General features: G+C 44.3%; 1 protein-coding gene across 1 annotated transcript in view; it reads left to right on the top strand.

Moving 5' to 3' along the window:
- The first annotated feature begins 11,120 nt into the window (after positions 1 to 11,120).
- Positions 11,121 to 23,717, top strand: part of Npepps (aminopeptidase puromycin sensitive) — an 88,035-nt gene continuing 75,438 nt past the window's right edge. The window contains exon 1 of the mRNA XM_059271646.1: positions 11,121 to 11,469. Coding sequence (XP_059127629.1) covers positions 11,203 to 11,469 — 267 coding nt within the window. The 5' untranslated portion in view covers positions 11,121 to 11,202. The remainder of the gene's footprint in view (positions 11,470 to 23,717) is intronic.

Here is a 23,717-nt window from a genome sequence, read left to right as displayed (position 1 = left end):
TATCTAAAAATTAAAATTTATAGCTGGAGAGATGGCTCAGTGATTAAGAGCATTGGCTGCTTTTCCAGAGGATCCAGGTTCAATTCCCAGTACCCACATGACAGCTCACAACGGTCTATAACTCCAGTCCTAGGGGATCCAACGCCCTTTTCTGGCAGGTACCAGGCACTCACATAGTGATATAATGATATGAATAAGGCATACATTCAGGCAAAACATCCATACACATTGAATAGAATATCAAAAATAAGTTTTTAAAAAAAGAAATTCAAATTTAACCAGGTTTCCTTTTATTTCCTGGCAAACTTCTGACCTGGCTGGCGAGTGTGCCTTTAGCCATGACCATGAAGAGGACAGATCCTTCTGCTCCATGGATTTTCACTCTGTCCCCTTTACATGGTGAAAAACATGGAAATACACTTTTAATCATTTGGTGCAGTGATGGATCAACTATTAAATAAAGTGGATACTTCATTTGCAGCTCTTCAGTTAGTGTTTGTGTGAGGGCTGAGAGCCTCGGATTAACCAGAGTTATGCTAGAAAACCTGTTTCTCTTGCTAGGGTTGCTGTTCCTACTGAATTCGTAGATTTGATTCTGTAAAGCAGTTTGAGGCCTTCACAAATGCTGAGTGAGAATATTTTGTTCTAATGATGTCATCCCCGCCTTTCCCTAATGGGTTACCCTATTGTCTGGCCTTTTAGGACTTGTCAGACCTCCAGGAGAGAAGCCTGCCAAACAGAGACTAGAACATTGTTATTCCAGAGAGGGCTTGAAAAACAGCTATCCTGGCTGGGTGTGGTGGCCCTCCAGAGGCAGAGATAGGAGGAGGTCAGCCTGGTCTACCCAGTGAGTTCTGGGCCAGCCAGGGCTACATAGTGAGGCTCTGTCTCACAAATAAACGAAGAAAAAAAAAGAAAAGAAAGGAAGGACGAAAGGAAAACGGAAGGAGCCCTGCTGTGCTCATCTAGATCACGCCACTCAGCATCAGCTGACGCTCTGTGGCACGGGATTCTGTTACCCTCATTTGAGCAGCCTGGTTATTCCAGCAATCAGATCTTTCTGTCTCCTTCCTGTTACCCGACCTTGACACTACCTATTCATGTGTCCTCTTTGCCTTGACTCCAGGCACACAATCCTTTCATTTTCTTTAAACTCAAATGCCAGAGTATTGGAATTCCCAGACATTGGCCTGTCTTAGGACGACAGTGGAGGAGCACACCTGCCCTCGAGTGTCCTAGAAACCTAGCATAGGTGGCTCCTCTGTGAGTTCCAGAGGACAGCAAGGATCTCTGGACAGCAGATAGGGCTGGGAGTCTGAACCCCTTCTCTCTGTGTTTTTAGTCTTTGCTCACAGTTAACCCCGGGCAGACTGGGGAATCTTCGGCCTGTGTCGGCTTCCTCTCCCTTCTATTTGATGGACCGGTGACAATAATGGAAACAAAAACGAACTAGTTTCCAACTTATTTTGGCTAGTCTTGAAATGCAACCTAAGAATCTTCAAGGTTCTGACACAGCAGGTTGTGTTTCTACGGCCCTTTACCACAAAGTGGGAGAAAGAAAGGATATGAAAAAGAAAGGACTTGGAGACTTGCCCATTCGAATCTGAATTCTTTGGTTTTCTTTTCTTTCTTTCCTTTTTTTTTTTGTTTTAAAGTTTCTTTTCTTTTCTTTCTTTCTTTCTTTCTTTCTTTCTTTCTTTCTTTCTTTCTTTCTTTTTTTTTTAAAGATTTACTTATTATGTATACAATATTAGGCCTGCATGTGTCCCTGAAGGCCAGAAGACCACACCAGATCTCATTAGGTAGTTGTGAGCCACCATGTGGGTGCTGGGAATTGAACTCAGAACCTCTGGAGAAGTAAGTTCTCTTAATCGCTGAGCCATCTCTCCAGCCCCGAATTCTTTGATTTTCACTTCTGTGTTGTTTTGTTTTGTTGTAGTGGTTGTTTTGTTTCATTTTTGCAATGTGGAGACGTAATTCAGGGCCTCATACATGCTAGGCAAGTAAGATGAGATGTAATTCAGGGCCTCATACATGCTAGGCAAGTAAGTTTTATGTCCAGCTGAATCCCCCCCCCCCCCCCCCCCCCCCCCGTGTGTGTGTGTGTGTGTGTGTGTGTGTGTGTGTGTGTGTGTAGATGCAGGAGCACATTGGTGCACATGTGGAGGCCAAGTACAATGTTCCTCAGGAGATGCCAACCTTGTTTTGTTTTTTTAAGACAGGGTCTCTCACTGACCTGGGGATTGCTGACTAGGCTAGGCTGACTGGCCAGGGAGCCCTAGGGATCCTGTCTCTGCTTCTCCAGAGCTGGGATTCCAAGAACGAACCGCCACGCCTGGCTTTTTATGCTGGGGATAGAATCAGGCCAGCAAGCTTGCATGGCGTGTACCTTACCATCTCCCTACTCCTAAAATGTCCTTTGTTTTTAAAGATCAAAGGGTTTTTTGTTTGTGTTTGTGGGGTTTTGTTTGTTTGTTTGTTATTGTTGCTGTTTTGTTTTCTGTTTTTTGAAACGGAGTTTCTGTGTGTTACAGCCCTGGCTGTCCTGGAACTCCCTTTGTAGACCAGGCTGGCCTCAAACTCACAGAGATCCCGTCTGCCTCTGTCTCCCAAGTGTTGGGACTAAAGGCATGCGCCACCACACCAGGCTTGTTTTTTTAAGATTGTGTGTGTGTGTCTCGTGTGTGTGTGTGTGTGTGTGTGTGTGTGTGTGTGTGTGTGTGTGTGTATGTGTATCCTGCCTATGAAGGCCAACAGAGTAAGCCAAATCCCCCGGAGCTGGAGTCACAGGTAGTTGTGAACTGCCTGATGTGGGTGCTAGGAACTGAACTTAGGTCCTTGGCAAGAGCAGCAAGCCCTCTCTCCAGCGCCCCACCTCATTCCAATGCCTTTTTTTTTAAAGAAAAGAATGAATCGTGTCTGCTTTTAGAATTGCAAGTTGCAAAATTCCCGTGTGAATCCCACCTGAACAGAACTCCAATCTTCTAATTCCTTGAGAAAGCAGCAGGATGAAGGGCTAGTAAACTAAAGATCTACCCTGGCAGACGGTCACACTAGCATGTCCTGTCAAACTTCTGTCACCTCCCCTGCATCTGCTGGGCTGCCTTGCTTTAGGATAAAACAACAACAACAACAAAACAATGAATCACTTAACAAAAGTGCAGGGGTTGGGGATTTAGCTCAGTGGTAGAGCGCTTGCTAGGCAAACGCAAGGCCCTGGGTTCGGTCCTCAGCTCTGAAAAAAAATAAATAAAAAAAGTCCACAGGGTTAAAGATAGATGACACATTTTGGCATCTTTCGGCACAGTTATACACCAGATCAGGACACCCCAGAGTTCCTTGTGTTTACTGATGCAGACTGGATACCATTGTGGCTTCTGATTCTGAGCTAACGTAGGTGTGGGGTGATAGGAACATAAATCTCTCTTGAATGGTTTAAATTGTCTTTTGACTAAGGATTTTTTTTTTTTTTTTTGACCTGCCCTAGTTTTTGATGTCAGGTCCCTACGGTATTCATGCTATGTCTCTCAGTTCTCAGTGAATGTGTGTTTTATACAGTGTGATCGCACTTTGAACTAAAATAGACCATAGCCAGACACCTGCTTGTGCAGGCTTCTCAGGGCTAATGAGCAGGTTCAATCGCTCTCCTGTCTCTTTGGTTTCTTTGAGTTGGTTCAGAACATAGAGATACTGCATCAACATCTTAGATTGTATTTGTGATTTTTTTAAAAAGATTCTTAAAAGCTGGCTCCATAGCTGAGTGTGATGGCACATGCCTTTAATCCCAGCACTCAGGAGGCAGAGGCAGACTGATCTCTGTGAGTTCAAGGCCAGCCTGGTCTATAAAGCAGACAGCTAGAGCTGTTACACAGAGAAACCCTGTCTTGAAACCAACCTCTCCCCCTGCAAAATAATATCTGAAGATGCAGGTGCCCCAGAAGCTGGATTTACAATCTCTCTTCGTGCACCTCTAGTATTGTTTTTTTTTCTTAGGGACAAGACAAGTTCCAGTTGAGTCAAAGCCAATTCCCATCTCTCTCTCCATTTTGTTTTGTTTTGAGACAAGGTCTCTTTACCTAGACTGTCCCAAATTTACTATGTAACTGAAGATGACCTTGAACTCTTAATTTTACACTTCTGCCTCTCTAGTGCTGTGATTACAGGCATTTACCTCCATACCTGGTCTCTCATGCTTTTTAAGTGCCTTAACTTCAATACTGACTCCAGGGAGGTTGGCAGCCAAGAACTGTCATCTTCAGTTATTTATGTGGCTAAGACTCCAAGGCAAATTGCTGTTATAAAGTCACACCCCATGAGATGAGATTCTACCAGGTGGTGGCAGACCTTTGTGTCTTGGATTTCTTTCCTTCACCACACCCTTAACCTGGGGTTGGACAAGGGCTGGGCTATTCTCTCTGCTAGGCATGGGATCAGATACTGAGGGTGGCCTAATTCTGATGTCAATTCTTCCTGTCAAGGACTTAAGAAACAGAAAAAGAGTCAAGGGTGGAGAAATTGAGGCTCTATGACTTATTGTCATGCTGTTGAGGCTTCTAATCCTCTTGGATACACCAATGCTCTCATTCAAGTTGCCTCCACAATGATTTTTTTTTTTTTTCTTTTCTCGAGACAGGATTTCTCTCTGTAGGTTTGGAGTCTGTCCTGGAACTCACTCTGTAGACCAGTCTGGCCTCGAACTCACAAAGATCCGCCTGCCTTTGCCTCCCAAGTGCTGGGATCAAAGATGTGTGCCACTACTGCCCAGCTTAAATTCTTTCTTCTTCTTCTTCTTCTTCTTGGTTTTTCAAGACAGAGTTTCTCTGTGTAGCTTTGCACCTGTCCTGGAACTCACTCTGTAGACCAGTCTGGCCTCGAACTCATAGAGATCTGCCTGCCTTTGCCTCCCAAGTGCTGGGATTAAAGGCGTGTGCCACCACCGCCTGGCCAAATTCTTTCTTCTTAAAGAGTTATTTTTATTTTGTGTATATGGGTATTTCGCCTGTATGTATGTGTACCACGTGTAGTGCCCAAGGAAGCAAGAAGAGTGAATTAGATTCTCTAGAACTGGAGTTACAGACGGCTGTGAGCCACCATGTGGGTTCTGGGAAACCAATCTGGGTCCTCCGAAAGAGCAACAAGTGCTCTCAACTTTCCAGCCACCTCTCCAGCCCCTGTTTATCCCTGTTTATTTATTATTTATGTGTGAGTCTATGTGCATGAATGATGTGTGTGTGGTGTGTGTGTGTGTGTGTGTGTGTGTGTGTGTGTGTGTGAGTGCAGGTGCCAAGTCATGCATGTGATCAGAGGTCAACATCATGGAGTTTGCTCTCTCCTTCCATTTTTACATAGAATCTTGTGGAACTCAGGTTGCCAGGCCTGAGTGACAAAGGCCTCCACCCACCGAGCCATCTCCTGGCTGGATTTTTTTTTTTTAAGTCAGTGCAAATGTGGTTGAAACCCAATGCCAGCATGCCAGCATACCAGAACACTGTAACCTTTAAAGACTTGGGATTCCACGAGAATCGTTGCTGCTGCATTCCAGAAACCCACACTGCAGACACAGACATCTGCATTCTTGCCTGCAGCTGTTGGCTTCACTCCCTAACACACATTCTGTAGAGTCCTGGTGGCTCACACTTCCCAGGAGAGCAGAGGTGAACAGGCCCAACTCAATCTGAAGATAAGCAGTGATGGGCTGGGTCTGTTGTGTAGCTGCTGGTCATTCGGGACTGATAAGTAAACTTTAGTAATGATTACGAGAAGGGTGGTGGTGGTGTTGGGGCTCAAAAGGAAATTAGGCAGGTGGAAATGCATGACTCTTTCAATTTCCTGATGGAAAGATACCAAGAGAAACAGAAATCTTTTGGACAAAATAGAACCAAGTACCAACCTTTGGTCTCGGTTGGATCCACAGAATAATATTGCCATTCTCCAATACACAGATCTGGGCTGGGGTGTAGGCCAGTGGCAGACCACTTGCCTACCATGAGTAAGTCCCTGGGTTAGAATCTTCAGCACCAGAACAAAGAGAAAAAACCCTGAAAAAAATCTCTATCAGCCAGGGGTGGTGGGGGTGCTGGTACACACCTATAATCCCAGCACTCAAGAGGCAAAGGCAGGCAGATCTCTGAGTTTGAGGCCAGCCTGGTCTACAGAGTGAGTTCCAGGACAGCCAGGACTACACTGAGAAACCCTGTGTTGAAAAACTAAAAAACAAACACATAAAAACAAACACAAAACTCTATCATATTATATATACATATATATACATACATATATATGCCCAGAACTCATTATGTAGACCAGGCTGGTCTCAAACTCAAATAGATCCACTAGCCTCTGCCTCCAGAGTGCTGGGATTAAAGGTGTGCACCAACACACTGCCCTGTACGTAGAATATGCTTCTTAATGGATACCGAATTAACCTACTTCCCTTTCATGAACACAGGTGACAACATTCCGTTTATTTTCATTTCCAACTGTCATTACAACAGCCATTTTAACTTACAGAAGACAGCCAAGGCTGACGTCACTTCTAGTCGGACTGTGCTTCAACTTTCTGTGTCCCTGGCTTTTGGAGCTCCTTCTTCATATTCCACAGGTAAGAATCATATTAGTAGAAGTAGAGTTATAATTTTCACCCTTGAAATTGACGTTGAGGCAAAAATTTCCAAGTTAGGGATAGTGATGTTTTGTTTTGATCTAACATGGTAGGTTTTATGGTCTCCCATGGTTTTTACATCTTTCTCTTCCCCTTTCCATGTTCCACAGCCAGGGTTTCTTTTCTGTCTGGATATTTTGGCTCCCTACTCTCTAACTCCTTTGTATTATCTTTGCTTTGAATCATCTCTTTCAGTGATCTACATTTTCTCCATGAATCCTTTATGCTATCCCTTTTACCCATCATATTACAAAAATGGTAAAACCTTTCCACAGAAAATTTCAAGCCCCAAGTGAAGCCCAAATCTCACTTATGGATGTGGAAACCAAGGCAGACAATGTATATGACTTGTTCTTGGTCACACAGAAGACACTGAAATTATCTCCTTGTGTCCTCAGAGTCTTGAGCTCAGGGCAAATAAGCACTGTACCACTGAGCTATATCCCCAGCCTATTTTCTTAGCCTTTAAGTTTTCATGTATGTATTTGTTTATTGTTACTATTATTTTGTTTTTTGTTTGTTCTTTGAGATAGTTTCTCTGTGTAGCCTGGCTATGCTGGAATTCACTGTAGACCAGGATGGACTTGAACTTCCAAAGATCCACTGGCATCTGCCTCGTGATCTAGGGTTAAAGGTGTAGGACACTACACCAGTCTATTTTTTATTTTTTTGAGATAGGGTTTCATGTAGCCCAGGCTGGTCTCACATTCTTTATGTAAGGGAGGATGACCATGAACTTCTGATGCTAGTGCTTTAACTTCAATATTACAATCGCTCCATCACATCCCACCTGGCTGATGCAGGCAAGATACTAGGGTTTTCTCTTTCCCTTCTTCCTTTCTTTTTTTCTTCCTTTCTTTCTTTCTTTCTTTCTTTCTTTCTTTCTTTCTTTCTTTCTTTCTTCCTTTCTCTTTCTTCCTTCCTTTTTCTCTTTCTTTCTTTCTTTCTTTCTTTCTTTCTTTCTTTCTTTCTTTCTTTCTTTCTTTCTTTCTCTTTCTGGAGCTGAGGACAGAACCCAGGGCCTTGCGCTTGCTAGGCAAGCTCTCTACCACTAAGCTAATTCCCCAACCCCTCTTTCTTTGTTTTTTTCTTCTTTTGTTATTGTTTTGGAAGATAGCTCAGGCTTGCCTGGAACTCACTATGCAGCCCAGGCTAAGCTCAAAGTTGTGGCAATCCTGTCTCAGCTCTCTAAATATTTGTTTCTCATATGCCCTCCCACTCCACCCCCAACCCTGTGTCTGTAGCTCGTGTGTGCGCTTGTGTGTGTGTGTGTGTGTGTGTGTGTGTGTGTGTGTGTGTGTCACAGGACGAGTGGAAATCAGAGGACAACTTGCAAGAGTCAGTTTTTTTCCCCAATGTGTGGGTTCTGGGGATGGAACGAAGATTGTGAGATTTGGAGGCAAGTACCTTTACCCACTGAGCCATCCTGCCTGCCCCCTTTTAAACTTTTTATTGAAGCTTATGGACTAGAACAGAATTTCTTCTTCTTATTTGCACATTTTTCAGGGGCTTGGTAAACATACCCAGAAATCTGTTAAAAGTAAGGCTGATTGATGATCTGCTGATAGCACTGACTTCCTAGTCTGTTGGAAGCACCAAGGAGAATTTCCAAAAGCCCTGGAATTCTCCATCTCAGCTGTTTTAGAGAAGCCTTAATAGAATAGATGTTAGGGGGGTATCCAGTCCCAGGTAGGAAATGCTTGATATCCTGAAATCTCTTGGGTTATGTAAACCAGGGATGGGGCTGAATATGATTATTCTCTTCTTTCTCAGCAAGTTCAAAATTACTGCTGGTATGAAGCAGTTTTTTTGGATGGTGGGGGGCTAGGAATTGAACCCAGAACTTTTTGTACACGTAACGTCAGGGAAGCACTCTAACACTAAGCCTACACCCCAGCCCATGTGCATTTTCCTTTTAATCTTGTTATTTAATGAAAGAAGACTGTCTATAGTCTTAGGTTCACAGTTTCCCTGTGGGGCACAGATCTGGTACAGGAAAGACAACACAGACTAAATAAGATGTCCTCTCTTGGCCAGCTGTGAGTCAGCTCGATAACTGAGGTGTACTTTGTTCAGGGCCTGCTGCTGAAAGCAATAAGAGAACTAGAGAGGGAGCTCTAAAAAAAAGGAAACGAAGCAGAAAGAAAACGAAGAGAGCTAGGTGTGGTGGCTCAAACCTGTAATCCCAGCACCCAGGAGGCCGAGGCAGGAGGATAACTACGTGTTTAAGGCCATCTAGGGCTTCAGTCTGAGACCCAATTTCAAAAAGAAATAACATGGCATGGTGGTTCCTGTCTTTAATTCTAGTACTAGGGAAGCAGAGGCAAGCAGATCTTTGTGATTAGGAGCCAGCCTGTTCTACATAGTTAATTCCATGCTAGTCAGAGTCAGGACCACATAGTGAGACCCGGTTTTAAGGGAAAAAAAAGAAAGAAAGAAAAGAGGAGAAAAGGAAAGTAAAGTAAGAAAACAAACTGGTGGTGGTGCATGCCTGTAAACACCTGGGGAAGGCTGAGGCAGGAAAATTCCAACAGTTTCATGCCAGCCTGGCCTATATATTGAGTCTGAGGCCAGCGTGGGCTATAGGGTGAGACCCTGTCTCAGGAAAAAAAATTAAAAAATAAAAAACCAAGCCAACTCTTGCTAGTATTTATCCTACAAACCAAACCAAAACCCTATACATTCCATGGCAAAACATAAGAACGAGTACAAATAAGTCAGCGGAGTCAGCACCGGAGCTAAGGGGAGAGGGTTAGAGCTGGGTGGTGTCAGTCAACGAGGACAGGAGGAGCAGGAGCTTGACAGAAAAGGACGAGGAGGAGGCCATTCCAGCACTAGTTTGTGAGCAATGGTAGACGGCAAACGAGCAAGCTGTAGGGGCCAGACTGGAGAATGTATGTTAAAGGGTAAGAAAAAAACAAGTCAGACGAGCGGCAGTGACACACACCTTTAATCCCAGCACTAGGAAGGCAGAGGCAGGCGGATGGATCTCTGTGAGTTTGAGGCCAAAATAGCTCACAGACAGCCTTAGATGGTTATAAATCAATTTTGCTTTGACACAGGAAGCCTTTTGAGTATTTTTAAAATGAAAATATCTTGGGGGAACTGATATACAGTTGGATTAGAATAAGACAAAATGGTAGAATTATGAAGGGAGCTGTTGTAAAATTCCAAGGAGAAAAAGAAACGGACTGGGTCCCCACTCCAACTCCGCCTGTATACAGGTCTTCGGCAAGTCCTGAACTTTCTTTTCTTTTTCCCCTGAGACAGGGTTTCTCTGTATAGCCCTGGACATTCTGGAACGTTCTCTGTAGACCAGGCTGGCCCTGAAATCACAGAGATCTGCCTGCTCCTGCCACCATTGCCTGGCTATCTCCCTTGTTTTAATTCTACCCAGTGGCTCACAGTGTGATGTGGTGACGTCCATGGACAGGTCTTGTCCCAGAGAGCATTCTCCACTCAGTCTCGGAAATGAAGTTTTGGCTCTACTTTAGAAATTTCTTATAAAGATATATGCTTTTAGGAATAAATATCTTTCCCCTTGATCTAATTTAGACTCATGTCTAAATTAGGAAATTTTTATGAAAGTCACAATTGGTAAAGAGTCTTGTCATTTAAAAAAGCAGAAACAAAAAAACGAGGAGCTTCAGGTGTGGCTTAGTGGCAAAGGGCTTGCCTAGCCTGGATGAAAGCTATGAGTTCAAGGCCTAGCACCACAAGAAGATAAGATCCCGGAGACATATTTATTTGATTAATTATTTCTATCTATGTTTTTTGAGTCAAAATCTTTCTCCGTGCCCAGACTGTCCTGGAACTCACTCTGGAGCCCAGGCTGGACCGTGATGATCCTCCTGCCTCAGTCTCCATGCCCAACTCTGAAGCATCTTGTTTTAAACATTAAATCATGGGGTCCAGTCCTTCTGATGTTTGAAATCACTCTCCCAAAGGTCCAGATCTCACTGGTCGGAGCGCCTTGGAGAACTAAAGATTTTCTGGTTAAAAAAAAAAAAAAAAGAAAAGAAAGAATGTTTTCAGGTCATCCCTTCAACTAGCTGTGTAACAGAGAAGAGCCTCGGGTCAGGATTAGACCGCTGAGGTAGAACGGCTGTTTCCACACGTCACCCCGGCCGAACTGACCGCCGCGGCGGAGGCTTCCATTTCCCTCAGCGCCTCAGGAGCTCCTCCACGCCCTTGGCGGCTCTCTCCTGCCACAGGCCGAGCGGCGCCGACAGGTGCAGCGCCCGGAGCCGCCTCGCGCCTTCCCGGCCGCCCGGCCGCGCCCTCGCGGCCCCGCCCCGCCCTCGGCGCGCGCCCTCGGCGGGGGCGCGCCCGCCCCGCGGGGCCGCGCACGCCGCCGCCGCCGCCTCCCTCCCTGCCCTCCTCCCCTGCCCTCCCCTCCGCCCCCTTCCCCGTAGGCAGCCCGCCCGCCCGCCCGTCCGCCCGCCCGCACCGCCGCCCGCCCGGCCCAGGCACCCGCTGGGTCTGTCCCCCGCCCCAGCCTCCCCGGCGGCTCTCGGCAGGCGGTCGCCCGCGCCCGGTGGATGTGGCTGGCAGCCGCCGCCCCCTCCCTCGCTCGCCGCCTGCTCCTCCTCGGCCCTCCGCCTCCTCCCCTCCTTCTCCTCCTCAGCCGCTCCTCTCTCCGCCGCCGCCGCCGCCGCCTCCTCCACAGCCTGGGCCTCGCCGCGATGCCGGAGAAGCGGCCCTTCGAGCGGCTGCCCGCCGAGGTGTCGCCCATCAACTACAGCCTCTGCCTCAAGCCCGACTTGCTGGACTTCACCTTCGAGGGCAAGCTGGAGGCCGCCGCCCAGGTACGGCGACCCTCGGGCGCCGGCGGCGAGCAGCGGGCGAGCAGTTAGGCCGCGCCCGCGGGCTGGGCTGGAGGCCGGGGCGGGCTGGGCGCGTGGGCCGCGGGACCGGGCGGGAGGCGGGTGCGGCGCGCCCCTCGAGGCCGGCGTGCTGGCCTGGCCGGGCGGGGACCGCGGCCGCGGGGGCTTGCGGGCGGAGGGCGGTGCGCCCCTCGGGGGGGCCTCCCCGCACACCTGTGTGCGGACGGGCGCCCCGGGTCCCCGCCTTCCGGGCCCCGAGCTCTGGGAGAGAGGCTGGCTTGGGGGGTGGGGAACTAGAAGGGGCTGGGAGTCCCTGCTCGGTCCCAGCCTGGCGGACTCGGTTCTGGTCTGCTTGTCCCTTCACCCAACGGGGGATAGATTGGAAGGGGTGGTCATCAGGCTCTCGGGAGCGAGGAGGGGAGCGTCTCGGACGGGGGGAGCGTGGAACGAGAATGTTAATCCCCGGCAGCCTCACCGAGTTCTCTCGGCCTGATCCTGCCCAGGGGCCGGGTTTCCAGGATGATCCGCCCCCCTCCCCCCTTCCCCTCAAATGACAGTGCAGCAGTGAGTGACTTTGTTCTCCCCTAACCTCCTGAGAAGCTGCGGGAGGACCCCAGCTCCGCGTTTCCTATCTGCCTTGCTCTGGGAACCTTTGAAGCTGGTGAAGCTGGTGGATTTATAGCTGCAGCGATGGTTGTTCAGCAGTCCCCTCCTCTGAAAGAAGGCTCTCAGTCTTAGGCTGCCCCTGGTGAAAATATTCCATTACTCTTCTTTGCAGTTTTTGGTGAATCATACTCTCCTCTCTCCTCCCCGAAGCGTTATCTGGCAGTATTGTTTGATTTTGGAGACCATTAGTATAGATGGCCCATAAAGGTCCCCAACGGACATTTATGATAGATACCGTGGTGCATGATGTGTTGTATGAAATCGGAGATGAAAATTGCGAACTGTTTAATAGCCATCTGTGAAAGGAATGGTGGGAAATGGAATTGGTTCCGTTTCTTTTCCCACCCCAGCTAGGGGTGGGGGAGCGGGAGTGGTGGAGGAAGCTAGGCCAGTAGGCCTCAACCTGAAAGATGAGGGCGTGTATGTGTGTGTGTGTGATGAAATGAGAGAAATGGAGACTAGTGCCCATGAATTGAAGGCCCAGAAAGTATGATACTCAGTTTGAAAATTGGTGTCAAAGTGCAGAACTTAAAAGTATACTCTTAGGGGCTGGAGAGATGGCTCAGCGGTTAAGAGCACTGACTGCTCTTCCAGAGGACCCCAGGTTTAATTCCCAGCACCCACAACTCACAGTTACGGCAGCTCACAACTGTCTAACTCCAGGAACGAACAGCCTCACACAGACATACATACAGGCAAAACACCAAGGCACATAGAATAAAGTAAATAAATAATTAATTGTTGAAAAATATATACTGTTAGATTTGGGGCATTGGTTTGATAGCTTGAAGGCCGTAGGTGCTGGCAGCATCAAAAGGCAGGACTTTTGTGAAAGTGAGATGATTTACAAGTTTTCTATCAAGAATATAAATCAGTGGTTAGGGATTTTTAGCTCAGGGGTTAGGGATTCAGCTCCGGGAAAAATACACACACACACACACACACACACACACACACACAAAATCAGGATGTGTGCATGTTGGGTCTAAATTAGGATTTGAAAGTGTTATTTAGGAAACTGGTTTATGCCAAGTGACTTCAGTTTGACAGGTATTGGCAGGGGGCAGATTGAAGTAGAGTGTCTTGTGACTTGGCAAACCTTTGGAAAAGGATCTAGCCTTGGATGAGTGCAAACTATGTGAAAAGACTAACATTCAGAAAGTTGACTGGAGTTTGTAATTCTGGAAGGTGTACATATTGAGTGAAGAAACTTGAGGAAAAAATAGTACGATTTGTTTACTGGTTATTAAGTGAATTTTACTGAAGTGTTAGAACAGCAAGCAGCAACGTGCTGCTTTTGACCCCCTCCTCTTTAAAACAGCGTGTGTGTGTGTGTGTGTGTGTGTGTGTGTGTGTGTGTGTGTGTTTGTGTGTGCGCGCGTGTGCGCTATGGTATGTATGGTCAGAGGACAACACTTGGCATCTTTGATCCTCTCACAGTGGGATCTTGGATCTTGGGTTCTTACTCAGGTTGTTTAGCTCCCATGTCAATCACTTTTACCCGGATGAGAGATGAAAATATGTGAAGATTGGTTCTGCCATTGGGAAGCACAAGATTAGATGTTCGCCATCAGCAGGATTTAGTAATTTTCTTTGAGATGAAGATCTAGTTGCCCAGGCTGGCCTTGAACTCACCATCTCACCTCAGCGTCCAGAGTAGATTTTAGGTGCACACCATTGTATTTGCCTGATTGGTGAATTTGCCACGAGGAAATGAGTAGATCTTTTTTTTTTTTTTTTTTTTTTTTGGAGTGGGTCGGTTTTGAGACAGGGTTTCTCTGTGTAGCTTTGGAGCCTGTCCTGGAACTCACTCTGTAGACCAGGCTGGCCTCGAACTCACAGAGATCCTCCTGGCTCTGCCTCCCCAGTGCTGGGATTAAAGACTGTGCACCACCACCCCGCCCAGCTGGATCTTTTTAATAGAATAGACTTTACAAAGAATTAACAAAACACTTCCCTCATTATTTGTTTTGTGTGTTTACCTGTGAGTGCACGCACACTTGGGTGCCAAGGCATGCCTGTAGAGGTCATTGGGCAACTTGTGGGAGTTAGTTCTGTCTGTTCACTATGTGGGGCTCTGGGATCAAACTCAAGAGTCTTGGCAGCAAATGCAGCTATCCACTGAGCCGTCTTCTTGGCCTTCAAGCCCCCCCACCCCCAGTTCTTTTCAGGCTAGGGTGGCAACACAAAGATGGGGTGCTAGTGAATCTTAATGAGTTGACTACAGGGATGAATGAACTTTTTAGTTGTCCCTTTGGAAGCATAAGTGACATTAACAGTAGTTACAGCAACTGCATCCACAAATTGAAGCTATATGTTTAAGTTGTAGCATTAGGTGGTTTCATTGTAGAAATTTAAAATATTCTAAACTTTAGATTGAATAACGACATTAGGTTATTTTTTATTTTATTTATTTATTTATTTATTTATTTCGAGACAGGGTTTCTCTGTAGCTTTGCGCCTTTCTTGGAACTCACTTGGTAGTCCAGGCTGGCTTTGAACTCACAGAGATCCGCCTGCCTCTGCCTCCCTAGCGCTGGGATTAAAGGCGTGCGCCACCACCCGCCCAGTCAGGTTACTTTCTTAACAGTTGATATCATATCATAGAATATGGCAAGTTGCTTGGTTGCCTTAGTTTAGAGTTGCAAAATTTTATGGCAGAGTGTTGGTACAGGTTACATAGTAGAAACTTGGTGGATTTTATGGCAGAGTATTGGTATAGGTTACATAGTAGAAACTTGGTGGATTTTTAACCTGGTCTCAGGTATTGAACTCCTGTGAAAAGTGAAAAAAAAATAGACAACGTGTAATGATGTAAAAATTGTCTTTTACAATTTTTTTTTTTTTTTTTTTTTTAAGATTTATTTATTTAGTATGTATACAGTGTTCTGCCTGCATATATGTCTGCAGGCCAGAAGAGGGCACCAGATCTCATTACAGATGGTTGTGAGCCCACCATGTGGTTGCTGGGAATTGAACTCAGGACCTTTGGAAGAGCAAGCAGTGCTCTTAACCTCTGAGCCATCTCTCCAGCCCGTCTTTTACAATTTTTGTTTAATCCCAGCACTAGGGAGGAAGAGACAGGCAGATTTCTGTGAGTTTGAAGCCAGCCTGGGCTACAGAACTAATTCCAGGATAGCCAAGGCTACACAGAGAAATCCTTACTTGAAAAACAAAATAATAATAATAACAATAATAATAAATTTTATTTTACATAGATGACTCTTCTTTCTTTCTTTTACTTTTTTTTTTTTTTTCCCTAGACAGGGTTTCTCTGTGTAGCCCTGGCTGTCCTGGAACTCTCTGTGTAGATTAGACTGGCCTAGAACTCAAGACCCACATGCCTCTGCCTCCCTAGTGCTGGGATTAAAAGTGTGTGCCACCACCTCTGGCTCATAGACACCTCTTCTGATTGTGGTGAGGGTTTTTTGTTTTTGTTTTTTTAAGATTTATTTATTTATTTATTCATTCTATACACATGTTCTGTCTGCATGTATGCCTGCATGCCAGAAGAGGGCACCAGACCTCATTATAGATGGTTGTGAGCCACCATGTGGTTGCAGAAATTGAACTCAGAACCTCTGGAAGAGCCAGTGCTCCCAACCTCTGACCCATTTCTCCAGCCCTGACTGTGGTCTTTTTGAAATGAGGTCGGTCTTTGTGGCTCAGCCTGACTTGGCACTCAATGTGCATTCCTTGCTACCCTCCAAAGCTCAGCAGTCCTTCTGCCTTGGAGCACTGGATTATAAGCACGAGCCACTGTGCTCAGCTTCAACAGGCCCCTGAAAATGTCTTATGGGCCTGGAGAGATTTTTAGGCCTATAATTCACTTTTATAGGTAACTTTTTTTTTTTTTTTTAAATGTACATTGATGTTTTGCCATGGGTGTCAGGTCCCCTGGAACTGGAGTTACAGACACTTGTGAGCTGCTGTGTGGGTGCTGGGAGTTGAATCCAAGTCCTCTGGAAGAACAGCTAGTGCTCCTAACACTGAGCCATCTCTCCAGCCCTCATTTTCACTTTTATATTGGATGTGTTGAATCAATAGATGTCTGCAAGCCTCAGTGAAACATCTCATTATTAGTATAAGAATTTGTACTGTATCAAGCTGATAATAGAAAAATAAATAAATTAATTAAAAAAAGATGTCTGCAGAAATTTCAAAATCTAATCTTCTGTCATTATTGATGATTAATTAAATTGTATTCTAGGCTTATGTGTGTGTGAGTGTGACTGCAGTCCTTGGTTGAGTGGCTGGAATTCTTTTTTTTATTTTCATATTTTTTAAAAAAGATTTATTTATTATGTATACAGTGTTCTGCCTGCATGTATGTCTGCACACCAGAAGAGGGCACCAGATCTCACTATATCATTATAGATGGTTATGAGCCACCATGTGGGTGCTGGGAATTGAACTCAGGACCTCTGGAAGAACAGTCAGTGCTTTTAACCTCTGAGCTAATCTCTCTAGCCCGAGGTTGGAATTCTTAAGAGTTGGGACACTCTCAGCCTGGGCAGTGGTGGCACATGCTTTTAATCCTAGCACTCAAGAAGCAGGGGTATCTCTGTAGGCCAGCCTGGTCTACAGAGTGAGTTCCAGGACAGCCAAGGCTACACAGAGAAACCCTGTCTCGAAAAACAAAAACGAAAACAAAACAACACAAAAAAACCCAAACAACAACAAAAAGAGTTGGATACTCTTATCTGTATCAGCCTAGAAATCAGAATATACTATAAGGTCTCTGGGTTCTACCAACAAATATCCATGTTGCAAATGACTACATTGGCAATAAGAGGAGAGTTGCAGATCCCGGAGTTTGTTTGGCAGGCTAAAAGCTTGCCATCTAAGTGGATGTTATTGTTAACCATGTGTTATGAACATTAATGCCCAAGTTTTCCTTATTTTTTCCATAATCATGGGGTGACAGTTTTTAATTACTTTTAAAAATGAGCGAAATTAATAATATGCTAGCATTATGTTAGCTCATTAATTGGTCTTAAATCTGTGGTGAGGCTGGAGAGATGGCTCAGAGGTTAAGAGCACCGACTGCTCTTCCAGAGGTCCTGAGTTCAATTCCCAGCAACCACATGGTGGCTCACAACCATCTGTAATGAGATCTGGTGCCCTCTTCTGACTTGTAGTCGTACATGCTGTATACAAAATAAATAAATCTTTAAAAAAAAAAAAAAATCTGTGGTGTTAAAGGTGTAGCTTAATGGTAAGAATGCATGCTTCAAGGATTTGTGTTCAATGCCCAGCAAATAAACAAAGTTTAGAAGGTGGGTGTCTTAGTTAGGGTTTCTGTTGCTGTGAAGAGACACCATGATTACAGCGACCCTTATAAAGGAAATCTGTTTTTTTTGTTTGTTTGTTTTGTTTTGTTGTTTCAAGACAGAATTTCTCTGTGTAGCCCTGGCTATCTTATAACTAGCTTTGTAGCCCAGGCTGCCTCAAACTCACAGAGATGGGCCTCCCGCTGCCTCCCAAGTACTGGAATTAAATGTGTTTGCTACCACTGCCGGGCAAAGGAAAACATTTAATTGGGGCTGGCTTACAGTTCAGAGGTTTAGTCCATTGTCTTTATGGCTGGTGGCATGGCATGGTAGCACTCAGGCAGACATGGTACTGGAGAAGGAGCTAGATCCTAAGGCAGCAGGAAGAGAATGCCACACTAGGCCTGGCTTGAGCTTCTGAAACCTCAAAGCCCTCCCCCAGTGACTCACCTCCTCCAACAAAGCCACACCCACTTCAACAAGGCCACACCTCCTAATAGTGCCTATTTCCTATGGGCCAAGCATTCAAATACATGAGTCTAGGGGGCCATTCCTATTCAAACCACCACAGTGGGTAATAAGAAATTTGCTCCCATTTTTTGTTCAACTTTTAAACAGTGTATCTATAAAATAAGAAATATAAAGCACTATACTGGGCCTAGTGGCTCATGTTTGTAATTTTAACCCTTAGGGGGCAGGAGGATTAATTACCACAAATTTCAAGGCCAATTTCAAATCAGCCAGACTGCAAAGTAAGACAAAGACAGAGACAGACAGACTGACTGACACACAAAAGAAAAAGATAGATAAAGAAAAGGGGTTGGGGATTTAGCTCAGTGGTAGAGCGCTTGGAGTTTGGTCCTCAGCTGGGGGCTGGGGGTTGCGGGGGAAGCAAGCAAACCTCACCAGCTTGGTAGTAGAGTCCATGCTTAGGATTTAGGGTGTGCAGAAACTTAATGCATAGAACTTTTATGTAGTGAACTTTTGTCTGAAGTCACCTGGCATTGAATTCTGTAGTGAGTTTTCCATATAAATCAAACTTATCTTTGAAATATTTAAACTTTATTCACTGATTTAGATGGAAATGTTTAAGGTTTATAATTGACACTCTAGATTTCTCTTCCCTTTTTGAAATACTGGCTCACTCTGAGCATGTCATTGGTGCTAGAATACTTATAGCAGTTACCTCAAACTGTGCACTATATGATTCATGAACTTCGTACCTGTCCTTTAAACTTGGCTTGTGTGTTTTCTGCTCTCGGGCACATTGCTTCTCGATGTGGATTGTGTCTTGTCATAATGCCTGGTGTGCACCTTGTCCTCTCTTGTTTCACTGAGCTTGAGCTGGAGAAGTCTATGGAATGAGTCAAGCAAGCTTGTTTGAGCTTAAAAATGAATTTCTAAGTGAGAGTTGATGGATTCTCTTCTAAGTAAATGGTGTGAGCTTTAGTGTATGAACTTTGTATTATCTATTCTGGCATTGTGTACAAGCCTTTTTTTTTTTAAAGTTTAGCTTTCTGGTTCTAGATTATCAATATCTAATACAACTTGGATAAATGTGGTCTTGAGTAGGCAGTTGTCTATGAAGCTTCTTTGAACTTTGCTACATAAATGAGTCTGGTTTTGTTGTAAAGTAAATCTATTCCTTTTTTTTTTTTAAATTTATTTATTTATTATGTATACAGCATGTATGACTGCAGGCCAGAAGAGGGCACCAGATCTCATTACAGATGGTTGTGAGCCCCCATGTGGGTGCTGGGAATTGAACTCAGGACCTCTGGGAGAGCAATCAGTGCTCTTAACCTTTGAGCCATCTCTCCAGCCCTGTAAAGTAAATCTATTCTAATCTGGATGTGAGTCAATGGCAAAGAACTGAGCTTTGTGCTAGCTGTTGTGTTAACGGAGCTCAGCTCCCCAGATTTTAGAGATTTCCTTTTGAACACCGCGTGAACCTGTGGTTTCAGTTTTTTGGCATTTGTAATCTCTTTGAATTTTTATTTTAAATCAGGAAATGTTTTAGAAATATAGAAAATAACTTACCTAGATTTACTCTTTTGTCCTATTGTTTTAGACTGTTTATACCATATTTTGGAAAAGGTCACAGATAGCACTGGAGTTGCAGCTCAGTAAATAAGAGTTGTTTTTCTGGCTCACACAGGCTCCCTAGCACCACCAGGTAATCTCCGTCTCACACAGGCTCCTTAGCACCACCAGGTAATCTCTGTCTCACACAGGCTCCCTAGCACCACCAGGTAATCTCCATGTTTGGAAAGTAAAGGCAGGAGGATCAGAAGTTTTTTTTTGTGCTTTTCCTGGAACTCACTTTGTAGCCCAGGCTGGCCTCGAACTCACAGAGATCCACTTGCCTCTGCCTCCCGAGTGCTGGGATTAAAGGCGTACGCCACCACCCGCCCGGCAAGAATCAGAAGTTTAAGGTCATCCTTGTCTGCACAGTGAATTCAAGACTAGACTGGGCTACATGAGACCCTGCACCCTGGGCACCCCCACCCAAAAAAAGGCTAGGTATGATGGCACACACCTTTAATCCTGGCATTTGGGAGGCAGAGGCAGGCAGATCTCTGAGTTCCAGACTAACCTGGTCCATATAGAAAGTTCCAGGAGCCAGAGCTTTGTCTCAAAGAGTAGGGGTAGTCATGAATACCACTAAAATTCATTCCCATGTCTTACCATGCTCAACTGTTGCCTACTTAGAGATACATAATATGCCTATATACAGTTTTAACTTTATTGTGTTTATAAGTAGTCACAAACTATAAATGTCAATATTCTGTGTGTGAGTGTATGTGTGTGTGTATATATATATACACACACATGTATGATGTTTATTGATGACTGGGAGTGGTGGTAACATGCTTGTAATCCCAACTCTTTGAACAGGTGGTTCTCAAATTCCAGCAGGCTGGGTTACCATAGTGAGTTGGAGACCAGCCTAAGCTACAAAACAAACTATCTTAAAAAACAAAACAAAACAGAAAAAGTTCTTACTTGGTTTCGTTTGACTTGCTCTTTTCAACATCACTTGTAAGAAAACTTGTAAGAAAACTTGGCTCAATTTGAATTGACGGATAATTTGCTTCTTGTTGACTTGAGAAATTATAGTTCTGTTCCACCAAGGCAACAATTACTGCAAAGTTTTAGCAGTGGAATCACTTATTAGGGAAAGTGTTTTAGGCTTCCAAATGATTGTTTGTGATTATATCACTGGACATTTTCCTTTATTAATTTATCTGGATTTGGCAGTCAGGAAAAATTTATTGAGTCTTATACACAATACAAAGTCATCGTCCCCAAAAGATCAAGGGCCTGATGGATGGAGCATGTTACTTCATTGCAGAGAAAGCTTTCAGGAAAAATTGTGTCTTCTTGCTACCTCTGTAAGTGCCCTGGAATCTTCCATTGTACAATTGTTACCAAGGACCATGCTGCTTTAGTACAGCCATTTATGTGGTTCATTTGAAGTACAATCTGTATAGAAATCCAAAGATTTAATCCTGGAGCCGAAACAAAGAAATGGCATTTTACTCTTTTATGGCATTAAATGGAAGAATTGAAAGTGAGTTTATTATCACCACAATTTGTAGGTCAACTTAAGCATTTCACTCCCCCCCCCCCCCCCCCCCCCCCCCCCGAGACAGAGTTTCTCTGTGTGGTTTTGGTGCCTTTCCTGGATCTTGCTCTGTAGACCAAAGCTGGCCTCGAACTCACAGAGATCGGCCTGGCTCTACCTCCTGAGTGCTGGGATTAAAGACATGCGCCACCACTGCATGGCTGCATTTCACTTTTTAAAGTTGGAAATTGGCAGTTTTAGTGCTGAAATTCATTTAAATTTAAACCTATTTTTCTTTTTTATTTTTATTTTTTATCTACTTAATTTGTGTGTATGAGTGTTTTGCTTGCATGTGTTTGTGTGCACCACATGTGTGCTTAGTGCCCATGGAAGTCAAGAGAGGGCATGGGGCGGGGGTGGGGCTGGAGAGATGTCTCAGCGTCCCAGCAACCACATGGTGGCTCACAACCATCTATAATGAGATCTGGTGCCCTCTTCTGGTGTGCAGGCAGAACACTGTATATATAATAAATAAATCTTCAAAAAAAAAAAAAAAATCCTTGGGATGGGGGGCATCAGATTCCCTGGAAGAGTAATGAATGGTTGTGGGTATTGGGAACAAAACTCGGGTCCTCTGCAGGAGCAATAAATGCTCTTAACTACTAAGTCATCTCTCTGTCCCTCTTGTTTTCTTGTTTCAGTTTTTTTGTCGGTCTTTCTTTTTCTTTTTCTTTCTTTCTTCTTCTTTTTTTTTTTTTTTTTCTTCGAGACGGGTTTCTCTGTGTAGCCCTGGCTGTTCAGGTACTTACTCTGTAGACCAAGCTGATCTCAAACTCTAAGAGATCCACCTGCCTCTGCCTCCAACTGCTGGGAGTAAAGGTGTGTGCCACCATTGCTGGGCAGTGTTTTTGTTTTTAATTGCAGAGCACAGGTAATATTTACTAACATGATGGTATCAATGTATGAGAAGTAACATGCTATATCACCAAGTCCTTGCTGTTGTTGTTGACTTTAAATTTTTTTAATTTTTACTTCTATTTTATGTTCATTGGTATTTTGCCTGCATGTATGTCTGTGTGAGGGTTTCGGGTCCTCTGGAACTTGAGTTACAGACAGTTGTGAACCCGGGTCCTTTGGAAGAAGCAGTCAGTACTCTTCACCTCTGAGCCATCTCTCCAGCCCCAGAAAGATGACTTTATATAGTCTTGTAATCAGCGTACATGCCTGTGTCCACATATTTTAAATTATCTTTGTTGGGTAGAACATTTGTGCTGGTATCCCCAAAACTATATGATAGAACACAGAGTTCTTAAATTTTAAATTTAATTTATAAACTGTTGGGTGAATGCTGCTTTTTAAATTATATGAGAATACAGTTACTTTGGTGTGTATGTATACACACACAATACCCTTTTAAGTGGTTACTACTTACCAGGCAGTAAATGCTAACTCAATCATTTTCTGTAGATTATCTTGTTTTTGGTTACCTTTTTTTTTTTCTTTTTGTTTGTTTTTGTTTTTGTTTTTCGAGACAGGGTTTCTCTGTGTAGCTTTCGAGCCTGTCCTGGAACTCGCTCTGTAGCCCAGGCTGACCTCAAACTCACAGAGATCTGCCTGCCTCTGCCTCCCGAGTGCTGGGATTAAAGGCGTGCACCACCATGGTCCGGCTTTTGGTTACTTTTTTAAACGCATCTCTATAATAAGGGGCAAAAAATATTGACTTTTTTTTTCCATAATATTTTTATTGGTTATTTGGGAATTTCACATCATGAACCCTGAGCACACTGTCTTCCCAGTTCTCCCAGGTCCACTCCCCTCACCCTTATGACACCCTCCACTCCCCCACCCCCTACCCTCCCACCCTTGCCAAAAAAAAAAAATCCAATTTGTCTTGCCCATATACTCATTTGGAAATGGTCAAACTCCCCGTGGCTAGTTCCTTAAAGAAAACTGAGTCCTTTTCCACCTTCTACCCTTACCAGAAACTACCACTTGTGGGGAACTACACTTCAACATCCTTATCACAGTTTTTATGAGTTCTCTTTGTTGGCTTTCTGTCTAGGGTATTACTATGTTTTGGGGAGGTCAGGTGATATTGACTGATATTTAAAAGGTTTAATGGAGTTCTATTTTTAAGGGTACATGTTTTTGTTCCTCTGGCTTCTTTTACTTTTCTAAAAGTGTCAGTAACCTGAAAAGAAAAAGTAGCTGTTAAGTAAAAAAATGGCTTGATTTATTAGTATAAGCAGGTAGACTTCCCTAAACATAGGAGGAATGAGAAAATATTGGTAATTTGATGTTGTACACAAAGCTTTCTAAAGTAAATAAACATTTTAAGCCCCTTCAAAGTGGTTATAGTAGTAGTCTGCTAAATGGGATTTGCAGATGTAAAGTATAAAGTAGTAAAGTTATGTTGACTGTGGTAGATCAAATGATTGGCTGCCATGAAAACTCAAGGTATGTGTTGATGGATGACAGTATGGTTACTTAGATAAGGATTAAGACCAGTAACTAAACCAGTTATTTTGTTGGCATAAGCTTCAAACTTTGAAAAATATTAATTCAATTTACTCTTTGGAGTAAACTCCAGTTAAGTGCTTCTTTCCCCCAGCATTTCTTTTTCTAAAAAAAATTACATTCTTTTAGTGTGTGTGTGTGTGTGTGTGTGTGTAGGGATGCCATAGTGTGTATGTAGAGGTCCTGGGGATCAGTTTCAGGTTGTC

Source organism: Peromyscus eremicus, chromosome 8a (assembly GCF_949786415.1).
Source record: "Peromyscus eremicus chromosome 8a, PerEre_H2_v1, whole genome shotgun sequence".
Classification (NCBI taxonomy): domain Eukaryota; kingdom Metazoa; phylum Chordata; class Mammalia; order Rodentia; family Cricetidae; genus Peromyscus; species Peromyscus eremicus.
Note: the sequence above shows the minus strand (reverse complement) of the source record. Positions and strands in the feature narration are given on the sequence as shown.